A 25,573-nucleotide genomic window follows, 5' to 3' on the forward strand; every position below is an offset into this window, starting at 1 on the left:
CCATGGAAACGACTTTGCCTGACATTGGAATCAACTGAATGATCCTCAGTAGTGGGGATGCTGGCCTGTGACAGGACGCTAATGATGAGAATCAGAGTTTATTGTCATGAACGTGTCACGAAATTCATTGTTTTGTGGCAGCATCACAGGGCAAACATTTGTAAAAGACAAAGTGAGGCAGTGTCTGTGGTTCATTGACTGTTCAGAAATGTGATGGCGGAGGGGAAGAAGTTGCTTTGTACCATTGGGTGTTCGTCTTCAGGCTCCTGTACCACCTCCCTGATGGTAGCAGAGTGAAGAGGGCATGGCCTGGGTGATGAGGGTCCTTGAGGATAGAGGCTGCTTTCTTGAGACATTGCCTCTTGTAGATGTCCTTGACGAAGAGTAGACTGATGCCCATGATGGCGCTGGCTGAGTTCACAACTCTCTAGAGTTTATTCTTATACTGGATCTTTCTTCCAGCCAAATAATGTGGGGGACTTAATTCAGACTCTCTGTCAGCCGCACCCAGCCAGCTGCATCACAATGTGAACAGTTGCTGCAGAGAAATGAATTGGAGGTCAATCCATAGGACTATTAGAGCGGCAGAGAGGATCCCTGGAGTCTCCCTCCCCACATCGACGTGATCTACCGGGATCGTTGTGTGAAGAGGGTGCACAAAATAATTGAGGACCCCTTCCACCCCACACACAGCCTCTTTCAGCTGCTCCCTTAGGGGAAGAGATAGAGGAGGATCAGAGCCAGCACGACCAGGCTGAGGAACAGCTTCTTCCCACGGGCAGTGAGAACGCTGAACAACCAAAGGAAGTATTCGCACTTACTGTACAGGACCCTCATATTGATGAATCAGTATTTATTTATTTATGTGTAAAGCTGAAATACTTGTCCTGCGTTTGTATTGTTTGTCTGTAGCCAGATTCTAAAGCCCCACGATACATTCCAGATGGTGAATGGTTGAATGGTGTACTGCACTGACTATTCAGCAGCGTCGGATGTGGGTGGGGGGGGGGGGGGGGGGTGGCGGTGGCATCTGACCGGGCAGGAAAGGGATGGGGGTGACATTGGGTGGGGCTGCTGGTGGCAGACCGGGGGAAGGTGTGGAGACTCCCCCTGCACCCCCTAGCTACGCCACTGGAGAACACGGTTTTGTCAGGTTGTGCTTGTACCATCTGATGACAATAAACTTGAATTTGACCTCCCAGGTTTTCCATCCCATTCCAACCAGCCAGCCAAGACACTTATGACTGGCTTTGCTTCTAGACAAGAGACAAAGTCTGGCCAATCAGCTCCATTTCCTGAACTTCATTAACCTGTGGCTTTTGTTAGTGTTTGACAATGCAGGAAAGTGTTGTAAAAACTGCAGATGCTGGGATCTTGGGTGAACAAAAAGCAGCTGGAAGGGCCCAACGGGTTAGGTAACATCCACGGGGAGAAATGGCCACCCAGCGCTGTAATCTCTCGTTCCTGACAGACTAAAATGTTTTACACTGTTCTCTGTCATTCTTACATTGCAACAGCAATATTTGTGTGGAGTTGCTGTTGTTGTATTCGAAGTACAGAGCACAGCTCACTCCCAAAGGTAGCAGAGACAATCCTAGAGACGGTGCTTCTGACAATGCTCTCCCTCTCTCTCTCTCTCTCTCTCTCTCAGCACTGCACTGCAGTACCAGTCGAGACACCTGGTCTCGAGACACCAAGAGATCCTTCCTTCTGTGATATGTTCTAAATTAGAACTGAACTGAAACAGAGAGAATACTGACACTGCTGCTTTTTGATCAGCTCGGTTTAACGTCACCCTTCTGGGAAGCATATTTCAGCCCATTAATCTAATTGGTGACATTTGCAATCTGGACTTGGGGAGATTCTTGGCTCATTTATTTTCAAACTGAGTTGTGATTTGATGGGCAAATTGAACCTTTACGAAGCAATCTAGAGATGTGATTATCCCTGATTGGGCATGTGGTCACCATAAAACCCATCAGCTGTCTCAATAATGGGCTTTAAGTCACTTCCTTCAAATGGACTAATAACATCCTTGACTGAGAGATGACTGAAGAAGTTAACGAGTTTGTGTCATGAAAATAATGCATCAGTATTTAATGAACCTGTGGATTTTCCCCCGAATTAAATCTGTAGCCGAGTTATTGACATCTCTCTCCAAGGGCGTTGTCCTCTCTGTTCACTCCATGTAGGTCCCTCTTCACATCAGGCACTTCAATTAAAGATGTTTTCACCTGACTCCATTGGTTGGAATGAAGGAACGGTATAGCAGAGGGGAATGTAGTGTTGAGAGTAGGAATGGATTAAGACTGTGCACCAATGGTTGAAGAAAGCAGGGAGACTTGCTGTAATCTCCATGACACTGGTTTTCAAAGAAGATCTATTTCTTTTGTTTATTGCACTATGAACTATATCAACAACAATATGTACAAGTGTTCTTCATTAAATATACACAGAGACATTTTTTTTCTGTCTTTGAAGACGATCTTTAGGCACTGCTCTCCTTCCAGTTCCCCACCGCCCTTGACAGGACCCAAATCCATCTCTGCCAATGAGGCACTTTTTTTTGAAGTTGTTCAGTTACTGATGTAATCCAGGAAATGACAAAGTAGAAATTGAGAGGGAACTGGGAGAAAATGTTTTCACTCATCAAGCAGTTGAGTTCTGGACATTAGTTCCTGGGAGTGGGGTGGAGGAGGTGGTGCAGTCTGGATGAGATTAATCTCCAGCCTGTTCCAAAATACTGATCTAATGCTCACCTGCAATCCTGATAATGATCATATAATGTCTAGAAGATCAGATCACAGGATCCAGTGTGATCCAGAATTGGCTTGATAGTGGGAGTCAGGGTGGTATCAGTGGAAGTTTCAGACCAGTGGTATTGTTTGTCACCTATATTAACAATATAGCTGAGAATTGAGGTGGCATCGTGAGTAAATTTGCAGATTACATCAAAAACGAGAGATGAATATTGGCCCCTTACACTCACTGGAGACAATGACAGGATCCAGGTTTGATACCTTATCCACAGGCAGCCTCTCGGACAGCGCACCGCTCCTCCGCATGGAATGTTTATTTTTGGAGAGCTGCTTGAGCCCACGATCTGCCATACAATATGGTAACAGGCCGTGCCGCCCAAATGCACCAATTGACCTATAAACCCCGTACATTTTGGAAGATGGGAGGAAACCGGAACACCCGGAAGAAACCCGCACGGATCACAGGGAGAACATACAAACTCCTTACAGACAGAGCGGGATTCAAACCTGGCTTACCGTGTCGCCTAACTTGTCCTCGAAGCACTTGCTCAGTTCCCTTCCCCATACAGCCAGGTGGCCAGTGATGGACACTCCTGCTTTCTGTCATCTGTGTTGACAGCACAGGACCCTCTGCTGCCAACCACAGCAATCCTTAATGACTGTCGTGTTATGGCTGGTAGCGCTTATAATGCCTTTATCTTTGGGAATGTTTTCCCATGTGGGTTGTTGAGAGGTCATGAAGAGCTTTGAGGAATTTAACTTTCAGATTTATTATCACATGACATCAGATAAAACCCTGAGATTCCTTTTCCTGAGGATGCGGCAGAATTACCACTAATTAGTAGTGCAAAAACAACTGTACAGTGTAAATGTGTAAACAAATAAAGAACTGGAAACAAATAACGAATGTAAACCAACTGTGCAATTCAGAGAGAAGAAGAAAATCCATCAATAAAATGCACAAGTCAGGGTTCTTAAATGATTGACTTTGAGAAGTCTGATGGTGGAGGGAGAGCAGCTGTTCCTGGACCTGGTGGTGCAAGTCTTGTGGCACCGATACCTCTTTCCTGATGGCACCGGTGAGAACAGTGTGCTGGGTGGTGTGGGTCTTTGACGATTTCTGTTGGCCCTGATGGCAGCGTTCCCTGTAGATGTTCTCAAGAGTGGGGATGGTTTTGCCTGTGATGTCCTGGGCTGTGTCCCCAACCCTTTGGAGGTCTTTACACTCAGGGCTATTGGCGTTTCCATACCAGACTGTGAATCAACCGGTCAGCACACTTTCCACCATACATCTGAAGAAATTTGCCAGGGTTTCTGATGTCATCCCAAACCTCCACAAACTCCTGAGGAAGTCGAGGTGCTAACGTGCTTTCTTCAAGATGCCATTGGTGTGTTGGGTCCAGGAAAGATCCTCCGAGACAGTGACTCCCAAAGCTCACCCTCTCCACCTCTGATTTCCCCCAATTATCACTGGATTGTACATCTCAGGCTTTCCTTTCCTGAAGTCAGCTCCTTAGTTTTGATGACATTGAGTGTGAGGTTGTTGTTGGTGCATTATTCAGCCAAGTTTTCAATCCCCTTCCTTTATACATCAGCAAATTTGTAGGTGGCGTTTTGTAGTATCGAGCCTCACTGTTGTAGGTGTAAAGTGAGTAGATCGGGGGCTAAGAACCCAGCCCTGTGGTGCTCCAGTACTGCTGGAGATTGTGTAGGAAAAGTTTTTACCCAATCCTCACTGACTGTGGCCTGGAGGTGTGGAAATCCATGATCCAATTACACAGTGGAGTGTTGAGTCCCAATCCAAATTTGCTGATCAGTTTTGAGGGAGATCAGTTTTACCCAACGAAAACTCTGATGTTGCCCAAGTGAGTAGTTTCTTTTGTTCATTCCTACAATACAATATGAACATTTGCTGTCATATACTATGTTCAAATGCACCAAAATTCTTCCTTGCTGCAGTCGCACACGTATGTAAAATAGACACTAAATTAAAGCACCCTCAGACCGAAAAAGAGATATCTATAGAAGGATTGATAAATCTTCATTTAAATATAAACCTCCTGCAGGGCCAGCCTTTACTGAGCTGCCTTCTTGAACCCCTGCAGTTTATTTCAAGTTTACCAGCACAACCCAACAAAACAACGTTCTCCGGTCCCTGGTGCAGAACAGTGCAAACACGCATGTAAATGTAACACATGCAGACAATCGATATATTACAAAGTACATATGTACACATATAAAAATAAATATTATTAATAAATATTAAGTCACAGACAGTTGTTTTAGCAGTTCAGCGTTCTCACTGCTGGTGGGAAGAAGCGGTTCCTCAGCCTGGTGGGGCTGGCTCTGATCCTCCTGCATCTCTTCCCCGACGGGAGCAGCTGGAAGATGCTGTGTGTCCTCAATGATTTTGTGCACCCTCTTCAGACAACGGTCCTGGTCAGTCACGTTGATGAGGAGTGGGAAGGTGCTCCCCCAATAAAAATGATAATGTGCATGTTCAGTGGAATTCATACTTGCCCCCACAGATTCTTCGTCAAACAAAACTACAATAGAATACTTTAAATTAAACTAAAAAGTAAAAATAAATACAAAAGACATATAAGTAATCACAGTTAACGTAGTGTAAGGAAAAAAAAGTGACATTACAACTGTGCAAACAATCATCTTTTTTGGAGTTAACGTTGTGTACGATTAGTGCAGTAAGGAGAGGTTCAAAAGCTTGATAGCCATTGGGAAGAATCTGTTCTGGAACCTAGTGATGACTGTTTGGGAGGGAGTCCCAGGACTGTGGTCCAGAAGCACGGAAGAAATTGCATCAGTGATATAATTCCAGTGTGTGATTCCGATTTATTGTCAGAATACATGCAGAACATGACGTACAACCCTGAGATTCTTTTTCCTGTGGGCCAGGCAGAATTACCACTTAATGAGAGGGCAAAAAAAACTGTACTCCTCATACACATGTAAACATATAAAGAAATGTAAACAAACTGCAATACATAAAGAAAATAAATCAGTAAAGTGCACAAGTAAGAGTCCTTAAATGAGTCCCTGATTGAGTTTGTTGTTGAGGAGTCTGATGGTGGAGGGGGAGCAGCTGTTCCTGAACCTGGTGGTGTGAGTCTTGTGGTGCCGAGACCTCTTTCCTGATGGCAGCAGCAAGAACAGAGTGTATGCTGGGTGGGGTGATGATCGCCGCTGCTCTCCGACGGCAGCGTTCCCTGTAGTTGTTCTCGATAGTGGGGAGGGTTTTGCTTGTGATGTCCCGGGCTGTGTCCACTACCTTTTGCAGGGCTTCACGGTCAGGGATATTGATGTCCCCATATCAGACCATGATGCAGCCCTGATTGAGAGATGTATCTGTTGAAGTTGAATGAAGTGTCCCTCCATCTCGCCACCAGGAAGAGGCAATGTTTCGAGATTGCTCTGTTGGTTCCAGCTGTTTGTGAGTTCTGTTCAGTTTGAAACTCAAACAACGCTCAAGGGAAACAAATTGGAAATTGCAGTTGAGCAATGATCCAAGATGCAGCTGATAGTGTTCATTTCACAGCTGTTAGAGTTTGATGTTTAAAGCAGGCACTTTCATTTCATGGTTAATTTGGAGTTTAACTCCAGAAAGCGTCTTCATTGCTACAGAGAGAAATGAATTGGACAGCAGCCCAGATTTCAGTTTTGAGATGGTCTTTTCTCATCTCTTTCATATAGCAAGTAAAAAGGCCTGGAAGAGTGGTTGGTTGAATCGATGATGGAAATGGAAGTGATTAGCTTAAAAATATGGCAGTGCTGCCAGAGCCTGCTGCTGGTGGTGTGGACCTGGGAGAGGGGGAAATGGTGATGTAGCGCTGCCCCAACGGATCCTACCGCCAAGTTCCAATGCCGATGGTTCCATTACACTATAAACGGCCTGTTAGAGGAGTCAGCAGTGTTTTTAAACCTGCATCTGTGAAGTCTGTGCCCAAAATGGCGACAGCTGAGCTAGGCAGTGGCCTTGAGGTGTTGCAGATTCTGGGGGAGCAGTGAGCCAGTGCTGGGCCCTGGAAACCAGGAGAACACCTCCCGATGAGGAGACGACCCCTACAGGACAGTGACCACGGTGGCGGACCAGCATGGGGCTCAGAAGCTGTGGGACCAACGTAGGCTGTGGGCAACTTGCGGTCAGGAGACCCACACGGGCTGTGGGCTGCTGGAGACTGGTTTGTGAGAACCAGGTATTGGTGCTGGGATTTGAGAGGGTGCTGAGGGGAGCAAGGAATCCTGAAGGGCCTCAGATGCTGAAGGCTTCCTCGTCATGTCGGAGATTTGGATCTAAAGCTCGGGAGGCCGATGGATCCAACAGGAGTCTGTGTTGCAACAGAGGCTGCGGGAGCGCTGGAAGCGAATCCACGGACACTCAGTGTCTCTGAAGGGACTCTCTGCTGCTCCTCTTTCTCCTATTGTTAGAGGTACTCGGCAATGCTCATGTAACTTGTTGTTTATGGCAGACAGAAGTTGGTGTGTGACATTTTTAATGTTTTATTATGTGACAGTAAAAGATACCTTTGAAAATAGTTCATATAAATGTCGCCATTGTACCAGTCTCCACCACCACCCCATTCTACACACCCCCCACCACTCTGTGTAAAAACAACTTACCTCTGACGTTCAACTCAATGGCATTGGCCATTGCTGTCCTGGGAAAAAGGTGCTGGCTCTCTCTCCTCCAGCGACCAGTGCACCACTCCAGATGTCTGTACTAACTCTTCTCTGCATCTGCAGGTTCCCAGGAATCGGACAGCTCCCAGTCTGCCAAGAAGGACATGTTGGCTGCTCTGAAGTCCAGACAGGATGCTCTGGAGGAGACATTGAGGCTTCGGCTAGAGGAACTCAAGAAGTTGTGTCTGAGAGAGGCGGTAAGACCAAAAGCCTTCTCCCCATAATCTTAGATGCCCTGGCTCATCAAGAACCTCTCAATCTCTGTCTTAAATACACCCAATGACCTGACCTCCACAACCGCCTGTAAGAACAAATTTCACAGATTCACCCCACTCCTCCTTATCTAAGCAGTCGCCCTTCAATCCTGAAGTTGTGCCCTCTTGTCCTAGACTCTCCCACTGTGGGAAGTTTACATCCACCTTTTTACATCCACTCTCCACGCCTTTCAATATTCAAAATGTTTCAATGAGGACCCCCCCCCACCCCCATTCTTCAAAATTCCAGGCCAAGAGCTGTCAAACACTCCTCGTATGATAACCCCTTCATTCCCGGATTCATCCCCGTGAACCTCCTCTCCAAATTCAGCCTAAAAATGCTCACAATTCTCCAAGTGAGGCTTATAAAGTTTCAACATCACATCCCTGGTCTTATATTTCACTCCTCTTGAAATGAAAGCCAGCATCGATCTGATTTGCCACCTTCACCACCGACTCAACCTGAAAGTTCGCCTCCAGGCTCCCGCACGAGGACTCCCAGTTCCCTTTGCATCTGGGCATTTTCAATTTTCTCCCCATTTAATAAATAGTTTCTCCCTTAAGTGCATGAAAAGTTTGCCACTTTTTTCCCCAGAAACTAAAACTAGACGGCATAAGTTTAAGAAGAGAGGGGAAAGATTTAAAAGGTTCCTGAAGGGGGACCTTCTTCTCACAGAGGGTGGTGGGCATGTGGAACGAGTTGCCAGAGGAAGTGGTGGATACAGGAACATTTGTGATGTTCAGAAGACTGGTACATGAACAGGTTATGTTTAAAGGTATATGGGCCAATCACAGGTAGATGGGACTAGCCTGATCAGCACGAACATGTTTGGCTGAAGGAAATAGAACTCCATGACTCCAAAAGCAATCCGTGTCTACATCGGCCCTCAAAGGTCAGATTTATTGTCATTGTACGTACGTGACGTCACATACAACCCTGAGATTCTTTTTCCTGTGGGCCAGGCAGAATTTCCACTTGTAGGTCGTGTAAAAAAACTGTACTCAATATGTATACAAAAGAGAAATACAAACAAAGAGATCTAAACAAACTGACTGTGTAACACAGAAAAAAAATTAAATAATAAATAATGTGCAAAATAAGAGTTTCTGAAGGAGTCTGTTGTAAAACAGTGAAGTCTGCAGACACCGTGATTGAAGTAAAAACATGATGCTGGAGAAACTCAGCAGGTCAAACAGTGTCCTTTATATAGCAAAGATAAAGAATCTATAGTGAACACTGTTTGACCTGTTGAGTTTTTTCAGCGCTCTGTTTTTACTCTGGAGTTTGCTGTTGGGGAGTCTGATGGTGGAGGGGGAGCAGTTGTTCCTGAACCTGGTGGTGCGAGGCACTGAGACCTCTTTCCTGATGGCAGCAGCGAGAACAGAGCATGTGCTGGGTGGGGTGGGCCCATGATGAATACTGCTGCCCTCCGACAGGAGTGTTCCCTGAGCATCTTCACCCTGAATGAAATGCCCCACAGTTCTCTGGTTGTCACTGGGTAACAGGGGCTGTGGGAAAAGTCTGAAAACAAGTGGCAGCACAGTTTCTACCCCACTGTTATCAGACTAGTAAATAGGTCCTTAGTTAATAAAATTATGCTGCCCTTGCACTGTTTTAACTGGACATTTTAGCATCGTATAATTTTGTTTTATTTTGCACTACCTATTACAGAGTCCTAGTTTAACAGCACAGAAAGACCCCTCTGTCCCACTTGCCAACATTTGGGCCATATCCTTGTTGTGCTCAAGGACAGGTTGAGTTGCCTGGATAGCACACAAGACAAAGATTTTCATTGTATCTTGGTTCATGTGACAAGAGACAATTAAGTTCAGCTGAAGAGAACAAGAAAACAAAATTCTGCGCTAAGAATCGGCAGCACTCCTGTAGACTCAAGCATCATCGAGATGACTCCTGTCCACACTCTCAGAGCCTGATAATCTGATGATCTCTTCCACAGGAGCTGACAGGAAAGTTGCCCAAGGAATATCCTTTGGACCCTGGAGAGCAGCCCCCCATTGTACGTCGAAGGGTGGGCACCTCCTTTAAGCTGGACGAGCAGAAGATCAGAGCGAAGGGAGAGGTAAAGGAAGGGCTTAGAATGTGGGACCATTCCAGAACCTGCTTCATATTGCTGTCTCCCTTCTCCCACTCCTCCCCCTTCTCATTCTGCAATCCCCTCCCCTGTATGTGTGACACCAACCTTTCCTGACAACCATCTGCTCAATTCCCTTCAACCCAACCCTGAGGGAGCTCAAGCCCGAAACATTGGTTCTGTATTTTTGTCTTTGCTATATAAACTACACTGTTTCATCTACTGATTTTCTCCAGCGTCGTATTTGAACTTGACCAAGGGCTCACGCTTGAAATGTTGACTGCCTTTTACTTCCTATGGATTTCAGGGACAGATTGACTTCCCTGGATAGCACACGACAAAGTTTTTCATTGTATCTCCGTTCATGTGACAAGCGTGACCTGCTGAGTTTCTCCCATCACTTTTGTGTACTGCACTTGACCCCAGCCATCATGCCTCTAGTTTTAGGTTCCCCTACTTTGAGAAATAGGCTAACTGCCCGAACTATGCAAAGCAATGGTGTAGTTGCGTTCTATCCTCATCCACCCCCCCACCGCTTCATTGGGAGCAGACCTTCCGCAAGTCTCTCCCTCCCTCTCTGACTTCGAGGACAAAGTGCCCAGCACTTGATGCAGCAGGGAGCTTCTGAGGTTCCATCCCTTGGATTTCAAAGCTCACCGACAAAACTGTGGGCCTGATCCCACCCCGGTACAGTACTGAGTGAGTGCAGCACTCGGAGGTACCAACGTTCCAAGGAATTGACCCCTTACTGGGGGACAGAACTGATTCTGAGGTCCTCTTTCAAACAGCAGGTGTATTCTCCAAAGTGTCCTGCCCTACATTTGTCCTGCCACTGGTATCGTTGAAAAAAAATGTGTGCAAATCTGGTCGCCCCAACCCAACACAGAAAGGATATGGAGGCTTTGGAAAGGGTGCAAAAGAGAGCTCCCAGGATGCTGTCTGCATTAGAGATTTGGAACTATAAGGGGAGATTGGACAAACATGTGCTATTTTCTCTGGAGTCTGAGGGGTGACCCGATCAATGTTTATGAAGTTATGAGAGGCAGTGATAGGGTGGACTGTTGGAATCTTTCTCTCAGGGTAAAAACATCTAGCACTAGAGGACATGGTTTTAAGGTCAAGGTATGGGAAGTTTAAAGGTGATGTATGGGCCAGGTTTATTGCACAGAGTGGTGGGTGCCTAGAACAGGCTGCCAAGGTGCAGTGGGCAAAGACAACAGCTGATTGAAGAAAGAGGTTTCTGAATAAACAGTGAACATGCAGGGAGATACAGGGATTGGGTCATAGGAACATAGGAAGTAGGAACAGGAGTAGGCCAAAAATGGCCCATTGAGCCTGCTCCACCATTCAATACAATCGTGGCTGATCGTCATGTGGAAGCTGCATAGTTGTAGTTTAATTTGGGCATCAAACTTGGTGGAGACACCTGGGGTGAACTGTTCTATGTTAATATTTTCTCACACTGTACAAGGCCATTCTGCCCTTCAAGTTCCTGCTGGTGATCAGAGCAATCACATTCCAAACTTGCATCCCTGCAACCTAACCTTTCCTCACTAATTCCCCTGAATCTCCTGCCACCCACCTACATTTAGAAGCAGTTCCAGGGAGAACATTGCCCAGTGTTGCTCGAGTCCACTGCACTTCCTATGCCACGCCTGGGTCACCTGGTATATTGCCATTTGTGGGAGCTTGCTGTGCCCAAATTGGCAGCTGCTCTTCCTACCAATATGTGGCGATCACACTTCAAACTGGCCAGTGCAGTCTCCAGTGACCCAGCTTCGACCCTGACCTTGAGTGCTGTCTGTTTGGAGTTTGCACGTTCACCCTTTTACCGCATGGGGACCCCACACCCCACCTAACCCAGTTTCTTCCCACGTTTCAAAGACCTGCAGGTCAGTGGGTTGAGGGGTAGAACCTGGTAGGGATTGATATGAAAGAGAATGTGTTTCAGGGAAATTGGTCTAATTGCCACATTATGCAGTGAAAAGGGTTCCAAGTTCTCTTAACGTGTCAATTCTAACATACGTATAAAGTAAAAATGTCAAAATCTCAATTGCCGAATGTAGTGTTATCGTGAAAAACAATTCATTGGTTCAAAGCAAGGGCAGCATGAGAGCACGGTTGTGAGGTTCATTCAAGAGCCTGATGACAGCAGGGAGAAAAGTGTGTTTTAGCCTGTTGGCACCTTATTTCACAATCCTAAGTCTTCCTCCCTAATGGGAGGAGGGAGAGGAGAGTGTGTTCGAGGTGTGGTGGATCCTTCAGTATGTTGGCTACCTTTCCTAGGCAGCGCGAGATGTAGATGGAGTCCAAGGCGAGGAGGGGAGTTTGCGTGGTTCTGAGCTTCCTTCACCACCTTCTTCCCATCTTGAACGGAGCAGCTCCTGTCCCATGCTGTGATACATACAGCGATCCGATAGAAGTTGTTGAGGGACGTGGCCGAATTTCCTGCCTCTTCCTAGACAGTAGAGGAGGCGATGGTGTGCTTTCTTGACCGTTGCATTGAAGGAGTCCGTGGAGGGGGAGGGAGGTTTATGTGATGCTCTGAGCTGCACCCCCCACCTTCTGTAGCTTCTTCTGACCTTGAGCAGAGCAGCTTCTGTCCCACACTGGGATACATCAAGCTCGACTACTTTCAAATAATGGTGGAACAGTACTGGCGAGATTGATTTGACACACAACATAAACTCGGCTGAATGTTTGTCTAGATCATAAGAAAATATGAAAGGGACCTTTTTTTTTTTAGCATATTTTTTACTTAGTTGTCAAAACAGTGGCTGGTCACCACCTTCTCAAGGGCATTTAGTAATGGGTCAACCATATCCCTTGAAAGATTTTTTTCTAAAGGAGTAAATATTTTCAACTTCCAAGCACAGATAAGCTTGACTGAAGAAAGGCCTTTTGTGCAGTTACTAGTGGGACAAAAGTAGCTGCTCGTACATGACCGGAATATTTTCTCCATGAAAGAATGGCAGGAAATGCTTGCAGAGTGAAATATCTCTTGACAAGTGCATTTCCCTCCTGAGGTTTTACTTTAGACTTCTCCAGAATTTGTTCTTTCTTTGTTTCATTCAGTTCTGCTCCAAGTGAGATCATGTTCCTTCAGGCCCTGAGACAGAGGGAGGAGAGAAACCGCACGCAGGTTTTGACAGTCCATTCATAAGCTTCACTCTCGCCTGAGTTGTGGAGGATTGATCTTCAAAAAGAACAATTTTTGTTGGTGTTGATGGTCCCTGGAGGAGGATGTTTCAGTTCCACGTCCCTGCCACCTATTCTCCCTCCATTCCCACCCCTTCCTGATTCTATCCTATCCCACACTTGGAGTAATTTAGAGCAGCCAATTGACCCGGTCATCTTGATGCTGGTTCTGAGAGCTTATTGTCATATACATGAGTACAATGTATAGATGCACTGAAATTCCTACTAGCTGCAGCTCCACAGGTAGGTAATATACAGTTAGTGCAACACTTTCACAGCATTAGCGATGTAGATTCTGGTGCTGTCTGTAAGAGGTTTGTACATTGTCCCCGTGTCTGCGGGGGTTTCCTCTGGGGGCTCCGGCTTCCTCCCACATTCCAAAGATGTTCGGGGTTAATTGGACAGCACGGGCCTGTTACGTGCTGTATCTCTAAATTAAAGTATATTTCACAGTTGATCTCTTAAAATTACCACAATATGCCAAGAAAGATAAAAAGATAACAAATATGAAAAGAAAGTTAAAACAATACAGTAGCCCCTGGTATCCAGCACCTATTGGTGTGGTAGATGCTGGATAAGTGAATTTTCCGCTTGTGTGAGTTTTCTGTTATGCGTGACTGGTGAACCAACAGCGAGGCGGCCAATCTTAAACCTCTGTTATTTTTTACCTATTTATTTTCCAAGATTTTTTTTTTTGCCGGTTGCTTGAATTCTGCATGACGGGTTTTACTGTTTCACAGTTGCAGTTAAGTGCAAGAAAAAAGTGATGTTTCAATAGAGCAGAGAGATTTTTTGGTGGTCCCGGAGTAGGTTAGGGATGGGGTACTACAGGGAGGTTCAAGAGCTTGATAGCTGTTGGATTATAAACTGCTCTTGAACGTGGAAGTACTGAACTTTGGGGTTCTGTACCTTCTGCCTGAAGTGGGAAGAGATTGTTGGCATGTGGGAGGAAACCGGAGTGCCTGGGTAAATCCATCTGGCCACAGGGAAACGAGCTTTCCACCACATGCAGGAGGGAGGTGCAGGGACAAGGATCCCCACCTCCAGTTATCAGCTCAAGCTGGAGTAACAGAATAAGGGGCCAGGACTGAGATGAGGAGGAATTCCTCCCTTCTGGAAAAGTGATTGGATTGTAACTCCACTGTTTAAACGCGGGTCAGCCAAAAGGCGGGTATCTATAGCCCAGATGGCCTCACAGCTGTCGTGGGGAAAATAGCAAGTGGTCTGGACAGAAATTGTTCCAAAGGGCAGGTGCAGTGGGAAGGGCAGGTCTTGTTTGTGGATATTGCAGGCAGCAAGGGAGATGGGGTTAGTGTAGGAATGTGGCACATCAGCTAGAACAGGCATGAAGCTGCCTCCTACCCTGATTCGCATGTCCTGAGGCCAACCAGAGGAGAGGAGGGTGGAGTGGGGAGGAGTTGAGAGGTTCATTTTGCCTGTGAACACATTCATCGGGCAATCTTTTATCATGGTGCCAGGCTTCAGATACAGTAATGCTTGAACCAACACTGCAGCACCCAGAGTGAAGGATTGGAAAAGTGCAGAGGACCCCTGGGTGTCTTGTGCATGTAATTCCTCCATTGGGACAGGCGGCTTCCTAAACGTGATATTGCACAAATATTCCAGTGGCATAAAGAACCAGGGTCCCAAGTGTCACCACCTTGGAACATCTGATGATGTCACAGAGTTGTGCCTGACTTGGGAGCTCGTGGCTTTGTCCCACATTCTGCCCACATGACACTTGAACACAAGAGACCCAAAAAAAACAGGAGTAGGCCTCCAGGCTCTTATTCCTGCTCAGCCAATGTTGTGCCAAACTGGGCAGAGCAGGCCCCCTTCAGGTCAGTTCCACCCTGACAGGGCCACCCTCAACCGCCCAAGACAGTCACTTGGTTTACAGTGGCCCTTGTGTTGTCTCTCTTCCCCCCTTCTCTCCTCTCCCATTTCTTGCCCTCACTCCCTGTCCCTCTTCCCCCCACCCCCCCCCCCCCCGTCTCCTTCAATCTCCGTAACCCCGTTCCTCTCTCTCATTGGTTTGTTTTAATCAACAATGTCCTTGTAATTTCTCCCTTCAAAGTTCAATCAGGTGGGCAGCCTATGTTTGACCTGATCTCCACCAACTGATTTACTGTGCTGTCAGTAAATCTCCCGATCCTTCAGTTCGGTGACTTCTCTGCAACCATGTCCCCTGGGGGAAGGAATCTCCCGGACAACAGGAAACTGAATGTGCTTTTCTCCAAATTGATGACTCAGTGGCTGTCTATACAACTTCCATTTATATAATGACTTGTAATGTAGCAAAACATCCAAATTGGCTTCATGGGAGCTTTATAAAACAAAATTTGAAATTGTGCCAGACGAAATGTTAAATCAGGTAACTGAAAGATCAGTGAAACATGAATGTCTGCAGGCTCTGTGATTGTAGGAAGACGCAGTAAATGCTGGAGGAACTCAGCCGGTCTCACCATGCCCGCAGGAGGTCAAGATGGATTACTGACGTTTTGGGCCTGGGTCCTTCCTCAAAGTTGGGTCAGGACAAAAAAAATTGATTCAACCCCTTATCGTAGAAGGTAAAAATTATTCAGACGCATGCCTGCTTTTTCTCCTACCTAGAGGAAGGCCTCAGGCCTGAAACGTTGGTGATAATATCTTTACCGCGATGGACGCTGCAAGACCGGCTGAGATCCTCCAGCATTCCTGCGCTTTTACTAACTGATGGATCAGCCATGGTGTGAGGTTGTGGGGAAAGTCTTGAAGGGAGGGAAAGAGAGAGAGAAAAATATGGCAGGTTTGGTAAGGGAGGGGTCAAGTTCTGGGCGAGGAGCAGAGATGGGTTTGAGGGGCTGTGTTGAGGAGACAGGAGGGGGTCTGTTCAGCATGAAGACCAGTGTTTAAACTGAGCAGAGCTACCACTGTTAAATATTTGTAACAGCTCAGCCCATTTGCGACCCTCAGGTTTGATTCAGCGACTGTTGGCCCAGAGCACCTTCCATGTATTAGTCTTGGACAGCTTTGTGGATATTGGCTGTTTCACAATACTCAGGAAAGTCACACAGATGCCAGAACTCTGGTATTTTTAGACTCTGCTGTGTGCGCAGTCTCAAATGCCAGGACAGATTGTGTTTTTATAGGAAAACAAAGCAGGCCTTCAACAAAGGGACAGTTTCATGCAATGCATAACTGATCCCACTTCACCAGGATGAGACCATGAGCCACGTCCAACTATTCCCCCATCGGATGAAAAATGGTCACCGAATCCTTAATCAATGATGTTCACGTTCCCAAGAATGAATAATAAACTTTCTTCCAACCCCCTGGGCAGTGAAGCTAATTCTAAGTCTTTCTCCAAGGATAGAAAATTCTAGAATTAGAAGGCATAGGTTTAAGATGAGAGGAGAGAGATTTAAGATGGAACAGAGGGACAACTTTTTCACTCCAAGGATGATCGGTTCCTGGAATGAGCTGCCAGAGGAAACTAGAAGCGGGGACAATTACAATGTTCAAAAGACATTTGGACAGACACATGGATAGGAAGTAGTTAGAAGGATATGGACAAAATTGAGGCAAATGTGAATCCTGTGGTCAGCAAAGATGTGTTGGACCAAAGGGCCCATTCCGTGCAGTATGATTCTAAAAACTGGAAACTCCCAGCAGGTCAGTCAACATCTGTGGAGAGAGAAAAACAGAAGGGTCCTTGAGCTGAACTGTCAGTCCTCTGTCTCCACAAATGCTGTCTGACCTGCTGAGTATTTCTCTGAACTATCTGGGGAGATCATTGGAGCAGATCTTCTAAAGGATGACAGAGATTGGGAGAGGAGGAGAGGTTCCTCGAGGGTATTCCAGAATTTAGATGCAAGACTTATGTGGAGCAGTTATCGTCAGGGATGGAAAAGAGATGCTGAAGTTAGAGATTCCAGAGAGTTTTAGGGTTGGAGGTAGTTACACCAAGAGGAAGAGGCAAGACCACAATAGAATATCTTAACAAAGGAAAAGCTCTATTTTTACAATTCACGAGGTAGAAGGACCTTGAAGCCCCGGACAAGTATGCAGCCCAGTTAACCTATGGAAGGTGGGAGGAAGCTAGAGCACCCGGAAGAAAACCACACAGGCAGAGGGAGAACTCCTTACAGACTTGATCTGAACTCGGGTCGCTGGCACTGGAACAGAGTTGTATACTGGGCTAACTGTGCTTCCCAAAGATGAAGGAAAGAGGAAGCCTGTGAAGTTCAGCAATGCAGTGGTGATGGTGAACATGAGCTCACAGTAGAGGATGGTTAAAGTAAGAGAAACACCAAAACCACAGATCTTGAGTGAAGAGTGAGAACTGGAATGGCTCAGCATGTCAGGCAGCGACCATGGAAAGAGATGGTAAGTCAATGTTTCAGCTTGGGAACCTCCGTCTTTGAAGAAGGAGGATAGGTGATTAAATTGTGGTCTACAAGATGATGAGAGGCATGTATAGGGTAGGCAGCCAGCGCCTGTTTCCCAGGGCAGGAACAGCCAACACCAGAGGACATGTACAACTTGAAGGGAGGGAAGTTTAGGGGAGACGTCAGGGTTAAGCTTTTTTATGCAGAGCGTTGTGGGGGCCTGGAATGCCTTGGTGGTGGAGGATGGAACATTAGGGGCAATTCAGAGACTCTTAGAGACATGGATGGAAGAAAAATAGAGGGTGATGGGGTAGGGAGGATTTCTATTTTTAGATATATATATATAGGTCGGCACAACATCGTGGGCCAAAGGACTTGTACTGTGGTGTGATGTTCTATGTTCCATCATCTAATAATCGAGTCTTGACCCGAAATGTTGGCAAAGCAATTCCCTCCACGGAAGCTACCTGACCTGCTGAGTCCCTAAAGCTGTCATCTCTGAACGAGTTTATTTTGTATGTCAAGGGAGTTACAGAGTCATTCAGAACAGAATTGGGCCTAACTTGTCCAGGCCAATCTCATGGCATTCTGACCATTGCCTCCATTTGGTCACATCCTTCTAAGACATTTCTGTCTTGGTATCTGTGGCCAAACATCTTTTGAATGTCATGGATCACAATCAGAATTTATTGTCGTGAACATGTCATGAATTTCATTGTTTTGCAGGATTATTACATAAATATTACTATAAAATTACATTTAAAAATAAATAAATTAGTGCAAAAATAAGAGTCAGTGAGGCCGTGTCTGGGGTTCGTTGTCCGTTCAGGAATCTGATGGCAGTTGGGAAGAAGCTGTCCTTGTGCCGCTGGGTGCTCGTCTTCAGACTCCTGTGCATCCTGACGGTAGCAGTGTGAAGAGGGAATGGCCTGGGCGGTGGGGTCCTTGAGGATAGAGGCTGTGTTCTTAAGACTTGTACATTCCTACAGCTCCCTCTATAGCTTAACCACTTCTGCAAAATTATTCACCTGAAATTGGCGATTTGACAGCAACTTGGGGCTCGGATTTAACAGTTGCTGAGTCTTAAAGTCCAGACTGATGGTGGTGCCAAAAAACAATCTGCTGGAGGTGCTCAGGTGGAACAGCATCAGTCTTGGTGGTGTGTTCTGACCCCCCTCAGATGCTCCGGATTCCAGCATTTACAGCCTTCTTTGTATCCGTGTTCACCCTCCTTGGATGCTGAGCAGATCCAGAAGGTAAGGGTACCCCACAAAGGTATGGTTCAGTGGTTGTGCTGCAACCTTTCTGTGGTGGAGGTAGTGGGTTCAAATCTCTCAGCGCATTGTTAACCAACGCTGCCTTTCACTGTTGAACACACAGCAGGATCCCACAAACAGCAGTGTGATGTTCACTAGGTAATCAGTGACATTGATCGAGGGGTAAATATTGACGTCGGGTCACTTGACGAGGTCTTCCCTTTCTAATTTGATGTAGTGCACGGGATCTGCTCTATTCATCTCAGGGAGCCTCAGTACAAGGTACTATCTGAGATCTACCAAACCCTCTCCCCTCAGAGAGTGGTTAAATAATTGCTTGTGAGCTAGTCATTAATCTTAAGCCTGACTAAAAGTAAACACACTGAATTTCGGTATGTATCACTCCTTCTGGAATTGAAGTCCTTTCCTAGGTTAGTTTCTTGTACGTAAGAATAAATTGTTCCTGTGGGAGAGGCTTGTAAATGTGACTGGGCTAGAAATTTACATTCAAATAATTAAATAAATCTGGAGTAAAGGCTAACATCTGTAATATTAACCACAAAACCACTGGTTTGTTATTTTAAAAAAATTCTTCAACAGAAGAAGCTTACTATTCTTCCTCAATCCGGAATATACCTGACTGTAGCCCACACCAACGTGGTCTTAAACTTGAAATGTCCTCTACTCCAAAGCCAATTTAGAGTGGACAATCAGAAATGATGAGAGTTTATTGTCATATACATAATACAATGTACAAATGCACCAATATTCTTACTTGCTGCAGCCAGAAGATGCACTAACACATAATAAGCGGGCAGAGAAATGGCAGATGGAGTTTAATCTGGCCGAGGGTGGGGTGTACACAGGAGAGACGACAGATGCTGGAGAAGTGGGGAGACACTTAAAAGGCTGGAGGAGCTCAGTGGGTGGGGCAGCATCAGTGGAAGGTAAAGGATAGCCAACGTTTCAGGCTGAAACCCTTCATAGGGTATAGAAAGAAACAGGCAGACGGCTGAATGAAGGGGCGGGGGGTGAACACAGGCTGGCAGGTGGTAGGCAAATGCAGGTGTGTGGGGGATGAAATGATAAATGGTAATTTAAGGGTGATGGGAGGAAGAGGGCAGAGAACGATGCGCGCACTTCAGGAGGTCAAATGAAAGGAGAAATTAATAGTTAATGGCAGGATTCTTAAAAGCACAGATGTGCTAAGGATCTTGGGTCCAGGTCTATAGATTATTGAAAGTAGCTGTGTGTGTAGATAGTGTGGTAAAAAAGAATTATGGTGTACTTGGCTCCACTAAACAGGGCACAGGGTTTCAGTAAAGAGGTCCTGTTGCAGCTTTATAAAACTTTAGTTAGACTGTACTGGAGGCAGTTCCAATTGCCCCAGGGAGGCTTTGGAAAGGGGACAGAAGAGGTTTCCCGCGATGCTGTCTATGTTAGAGGACGTTAGCTATGGGAGGTTGGAAAAACATGGAGTTTTCTCTGGAGCCTCAGAGGCTGAGGGGAAACTGGATAGAGGTTGATAAAATTATGGGAGGCACTGATAGGATGGACAGTCAATCTTTTCCCCGGGATAACAGCGTTGCACACTATAGAAGATACGATTAAGGAAAGGGGAAGGGGGGTAGTTCAAGGGAGATGTATGGGGTAAATATTTTACACAGAGAGGTGGGTCCTGGTCATCTAGCAGGATTGTTGTCTGGAAATTGTCGAGGACCCCTCCCACCCTGCACACCACATTTTTCAGAGGTACTCCCGTCGGGAGAGTACCATCTTGCAGCTTGTGTGAATGTGTGTTGTGTCTGGTTGTGTGCCTGCGTGTTTTGCACTGAGGACCAGAGAACGTTGTTTTGTCAGGTTGTACTTGAACGTGAACTTGAATTGAGACATTCACATATGGCCTACCCCCTCTTCAAAATCCAGTCTTGTGAATCCTCTTCTACATTTTTTTTCTCGTGTGTGTTAATTTATATTGAGAACACAGAACAGTACGGCGCAGGAACAGGTCTTTCAGCCACAATGCCTGTGCTAATTGATGCCCAAGTTAAACAAAATCTCTTCCACATTTACATGTCTATTTGGAGAAGCCATTCCCTATAGCACCCCAGGGGCCCCAGCACATTGAAGTAAAAGCCTTGGTTCCTTTTCACCTTGTGTAACATGAATATTTTTTCTGTCGGTAGGAGAGAAGTGCAGGAGAAACCAAATCTTGACAGCTTCACCGGGAAGGGGGCCGATAAACTTTGAGCAGAGTCCGGTGGGGGGGTTGGAGGGCATACCTGAAAAAGACACCAGTGTCTTGGCCCTGAGCCCTTCATCAAGGTGTGGAATAATGTCGGCAGATGCCCAAACAAAATGGTGAGGGGAGGGGGAAGCAGTCCTACAGGCAGGAGGTAACAGTGGATAAGGGAGGGAGGTCACAGCAGAAAACGGGGAAGGGGAGGCTGTGAATGAAGAGGGACTCTCCCCCTCCTGTTTGCTGCTGTGCCCTCCCTCCCTTATCCACCTATTACCCCTTCCCCCCACCTACCCGATGTCCCCTTACCTCTTTGTTCGGACGCCTGCCATCATTTTGTCCATCCCTTGATGAAGGCCTCAGGCTGAAATGTTGGTTCTAAATCTTTATCTTTGTTATATAAAGGACACTGTTCGAGCTGCTGAGTTTCTCCAGCATTGGGATTTCACTCCTGTAGAAGGTTGACAGCCGGTGTCAGTACCAACACCAGATCCCTTCATTCCCTTAATATCCAAGAATCTTCCTCCCCCCACCCCAGTGATGCTCCGCCTCCACGAATGCCTGTCCCTCTCTCGGGCTCCTAAAGGATCGGACTGAGTTTACCTCCTCTCCCCTGCAGGAGATAGAGTTGGAACGCCTTGAGCGAGAGTTTGCCATTCAGTCCCAGATCACGGAGGCAGCGAGGAGGCTTGCCAGCGACCCCAACGTCAACAAGAAGGTGAAAAAGCAGAGGAAGATGTCCTACTTAAATGCACTTAAAAAGCTGCAGGATATTGAGAACGCCATCAATGAATACCGGATCAAGTCAGGAAAGAAGCCCACTCAAAGGGCATCTTTAATTATCGAGGGTGAGTGAACTGTCACTAAGATTTAGTCATGGAACAGAGTCAAATGGCACAGAAACAGGCCCTTCTGCCCATCCTGTCTGTGCCAATGTCAACCACCCATATGCATTATCTCATTTTATCCTCCCCACATTCCCATTAGTTTTCTCAAATTCTGCTCCTCACCTTCACACTTGGGGTAATTTACAGTGCCATTAATTGATGAATTGACCAATAATGGAACAATTTAAATATAGATGTACAGCACGGTAACAGGCACTTTCTGCCCAATTAACCTCCGCCCCCCAGATCGTTTGAAGGGTGGGAAGAAACTGGAGCCCACACAGACATGTGGAGAGCATACAAACTCCTTATAGACAGCCCCAGTCCTGGTCACTGGCGCTTTAACAGCGTTGTGCTAATTAACCCACACCTGTGGGATGTGGGAGCAAACCAGAGCCCTGGGGCAAAGCCAACTCAATCATAGGCGTACACGCAGGCTCCGCACAAGTAACAGCTGTGCTGGGACAGAAGAGGTTTGAACTCAGGTTGCTGGAGCTGGGAGACCGTTGCTTTACTTGCTCAGCTGGCCAGAGCCTCGATGCTCTTTAACATGTCTATTTACTTCCTGTATTTTTACCCCCTCCATAAATCTTCGTCCGCGAAGCCAAGCCAAAGAAAGAAGATTTTTTTTAAACAAAACATTTATTTCAATACAAACATGCCAAAACACAAAGTACACACACACACAACTACATCTAATAAAGTACTTACATTAATCGTGAGAAGAAATTTTGCAGTTGGCTGTAAATCAATATTTCCCCTCTAATACATGCACTTTACATTTCAAATTAATATCCCATTATTCCTATTTACAACGCACCGTTCCCGGAACAAGGCCATGCATCTCACTCTAGTGATCCACGGCCCGGATGTAACCCCAAAAGAGGGGCAGGCAGTCAACTCAAACCCTCGTCCACCAGCAGCCTTGATCCATGTATAGCCAGCTTGGCCTGGCCCAGCGACAACCCCAGTGAGAGCATATAACCATTTACAGCACAGAAACAGCCAGTTTGGCCCTTCTAGTCTGTGCCAAACAATTTCTCCCACCTAGTCCCACTGGCCCACTTTTAGCCCATAACCCTCCATACCTCACCAACTTTTCCTTAAATATTAACATCGATCTCACTTCTACAACCTCCGCCAAAAGTTCATTCCATTCCCCCATCACCCTCTGCGTGAAGAAATTCCTCCTTATATTTCCCCTTTTACTCTCAACTCATGCTCTCTTCTTTGAATCTCCCCCACTCTCAGTGACTCTATCTGTCCTATTTTGAATACCTCTATCAAATCACCCCTCAACCTTCTACGCTCGAGGGAATAAAGTCCCAGTCTGCTCAACCATTCCCTGTAACTCAAACCCTGAAACCCCGGCAACATTCTCGTATACCTCCTCTGCACTCTCTCTATTCTGTTTATATCCTTCCTGTAATTCGGCGACCAAAACTGCACACAGTATTCCAAATCTGGCCTCATCAATGCCTTATACAATTTCATCATAACATCTTGCGAGCACCTGACCCCCACCCAACACTATGGGCGACTGGTGATCAGGAGTGTGGGGCGTAAGTGCATCCAGGCTTCCTCTGCCATTTAATCACAGACACTCACTTGAGCCTTACATTCAGGATGGAATACCAGTCCCTTGGTACCCTTGTGCTTCAAGCTGGGTGAGTCAGGTATGAAATGGGGCATTCTGTTTCGATCAGCAGTAAGCTCACATGATCTCTCTTTAGGGTCACTGGCAATGTGCAAAGACATAAGTTAGGGTCAGGGTCAATGACCTTCATCAGGGTTGGGAATAGGGAAAGAGAGAAAGTTTGCGCAGCATGCTATGGGACAAAGATCCTATCCAACTAATCCACTCCTTCCGTCAAACTCTCTGCAACTCCAAACACTTTTCTCTCTCGCTTGGACCTGATTTTCTTTCTCCACAGATGCTGCTTGCCCTGCAGAGCTTTTCCAGAACTTCCTGGTTTTCCTTTTGGATTTCCTGCATCCGCTCGCAATTCCCAACTGTGCTCAAGTTCAGGTGGGAAACTGAGCGCAGAGACTGTAAATTCAATAAGGACAGAAGAGGCGGGAGATGCTCAGTGGGTCAGGCAACATCTGTGGAGCAAGAAAGTCTAGTTAATGATTCATGTCACAGAGCGGGGCTGGAAACCTGAGGTGTGATGAGGCATGGCCACAGCTCAGCCTGTTCACCCCTTTTGCAACTTTAACCATAATCAGGCATATTTTTATGGTTCTCCCTATAGAGGCAAACATTGGTTCAGAAGACAGCTCGCTGTCGGATGCCCTGGTCCTTGAGGATGGTGAGTACAATATCAAATGTTGGAACATCGCTGGTCAACAGGCAGTTATCACCTACTGCTCTGCTGTGTGTAGCTTTACCTATTTCCAAGGTTAGCCCCAGATCCCATCTAAACTTTTGCCAACAAGTAAACCTAAGCACACATACATGTTGTCTGGGTAAATGCAGTCATCAGGAGTGAAACACAAGTCTGCAGACACCATGATTGAAGTAAAACAACGCTGGAGAAACTCAGCAGGTCACACAGTGGACTTCATGTAGCAAAGGTAAAGATGCAGAACCAACGTTTTGGGCCTGAGCCTTTTTATCCACAATAACTCACATGCCTTCCATCTCTTCATGACTTCAATTCCCTGAACTTGACTGCCTCGTTTTCACAATCCCTTTGCATCTCCATTCCCCCATACAGATATCTCAAAGCCTTAGTTTTTTTTCTTGACAAGCGACCTAACCAGTCCCCCTCCAACACCACCCTCCTCCGCCTTACAAAACTTGTTTTTATACTTTTCGGTGATACCTTGATGAGGGGTTCAAGCTCCAAACATTGGTTCTGTATCTTTGCTCTGTAGAGAACACTGTTTGACCTGCTGAACTTCTCCAGCTTTGTCTTTATTTTAAGTGGAGAGATCAGTTTCCAGACCACTTGTGTCAAGTGGCTCCTCTCTATACATTGTTCTAATAGAATAGAGTCCTTGTTTACACAGCTATACCTTTTGATTTCAAGACCAATCATGGTTTTAAATTAAATGAAAGCAGAGTTCATTTCCTTTTAGTTCTTAAAACACTTTAATCAGTTGATTAATTTTAGAATATCTTCATTTTATTTGGGATGAATCTTGGTGAGGGCTTCTGGCTCGAAACATTGACCATTCTTTTTCTCCCACTGATGCTGTCCGGCCGCTAAGTTGCTCCAGCAGGATAGAATGTATCTTCTTCAGCACCTTGTCCACCTGAACGACGTACCCCTCGTCTCTCTCTCTATCCTCCAACACTCGCTGAGGTCCTGCCACTTACCATCCGCCCTCCCTGTGTTTCTTTTGCAGACGACTGTCATGTTTCCAGTGCCTCAACCCCAGTGCAGTCTCCACATAAAGCCCTCCCTCCCCGGCCGCCGTCACACCAGAGGCCCCACCCGCCGCAGTCTCTGGATGGACTCCGCCAGTTGCATTATCATCACAGCGACTACAAGTCCCCCATCAAACCAAAAATGTGGAAAGAGTCATCTCTAGATGAACCGTATGAGAAGGTGAAGAAACGTACCTCTCCCAGCCACTCCAGGTTAGAGCCACTGCACCAGAGACTGAACTTGCATTTGTCACCTGAAGTGCTTTGATTGCATGATATTTATTCTAGTTGTTTAATAGATTTTTTTATTTTCTACTGGCATAAATAATTTATACAGTAAAATCCTTGGTACCGGCACCCCTACGGGAATCGCGTATGCCGGACATGCAAATTTTCCGGTTGCCTGAGACTCTTCCAATGCCTAACTCAGACACCTGCATTAAGAC

At 46.2% G+C, this 25,573-nt stretch overlaps 1 protein-coding gene across 6 annotated transcripts in view; it reads left to right on the plus strand.

Moving 5' to 3' along the window:
* Nucleotides 1-25,573, plus strand: part of frmd4a (FERM domain containing 4A) — a 371,653-nt gene that overhangs the window by 322,722 nt on the left and 23,358 nt on the right. For all 6 annotated transcript variants that reach the window (XM_069907581.1, XM_069907580.1, XM_069907582.1 and 3 more), the window contains 5 exons: nucleotides 7,518-7,651; nucleotides 9,667-9,789; nucleotides 21,484-21,712; nucleotides 24,007-24,063; nucleotides 25,106-25,340. In XM_069907581.1, the coding sequence (XP_069763682.1) occupies nucleotides 7,518-7,651; nucleotides 9,667-9,789; nucleotides 21,484-21,712; nucleotides 24,007-24,063; nucleotides 25,106-25,340 (778 nt within the window). The remainder of the gene's footprint in view (nucleotides 1-7,517; nucleotides 7,652-9,666; nucleotides 9,790-21,483; nucleotides 21,713-24,006; nucleotides 24,064-25,105; nucleotides 25,341-25,573) is intronic.

Source organism: Narcine bancroftii, chromosome 13 (assembly GCF_036971445.1).
Source record: "Narcine bancroftii isolate sNarBan1 chromosome 13, sNarBan1.hap1, whole genome shotgun sequence".
NCBI classification, from domain to species: domain Eukaryota; kingdom Metazoa; phylum Chordata; class Chondrichthyes; order Torpediniformes; family Narcinidae; genus Narcine; species Narcine bancroftii.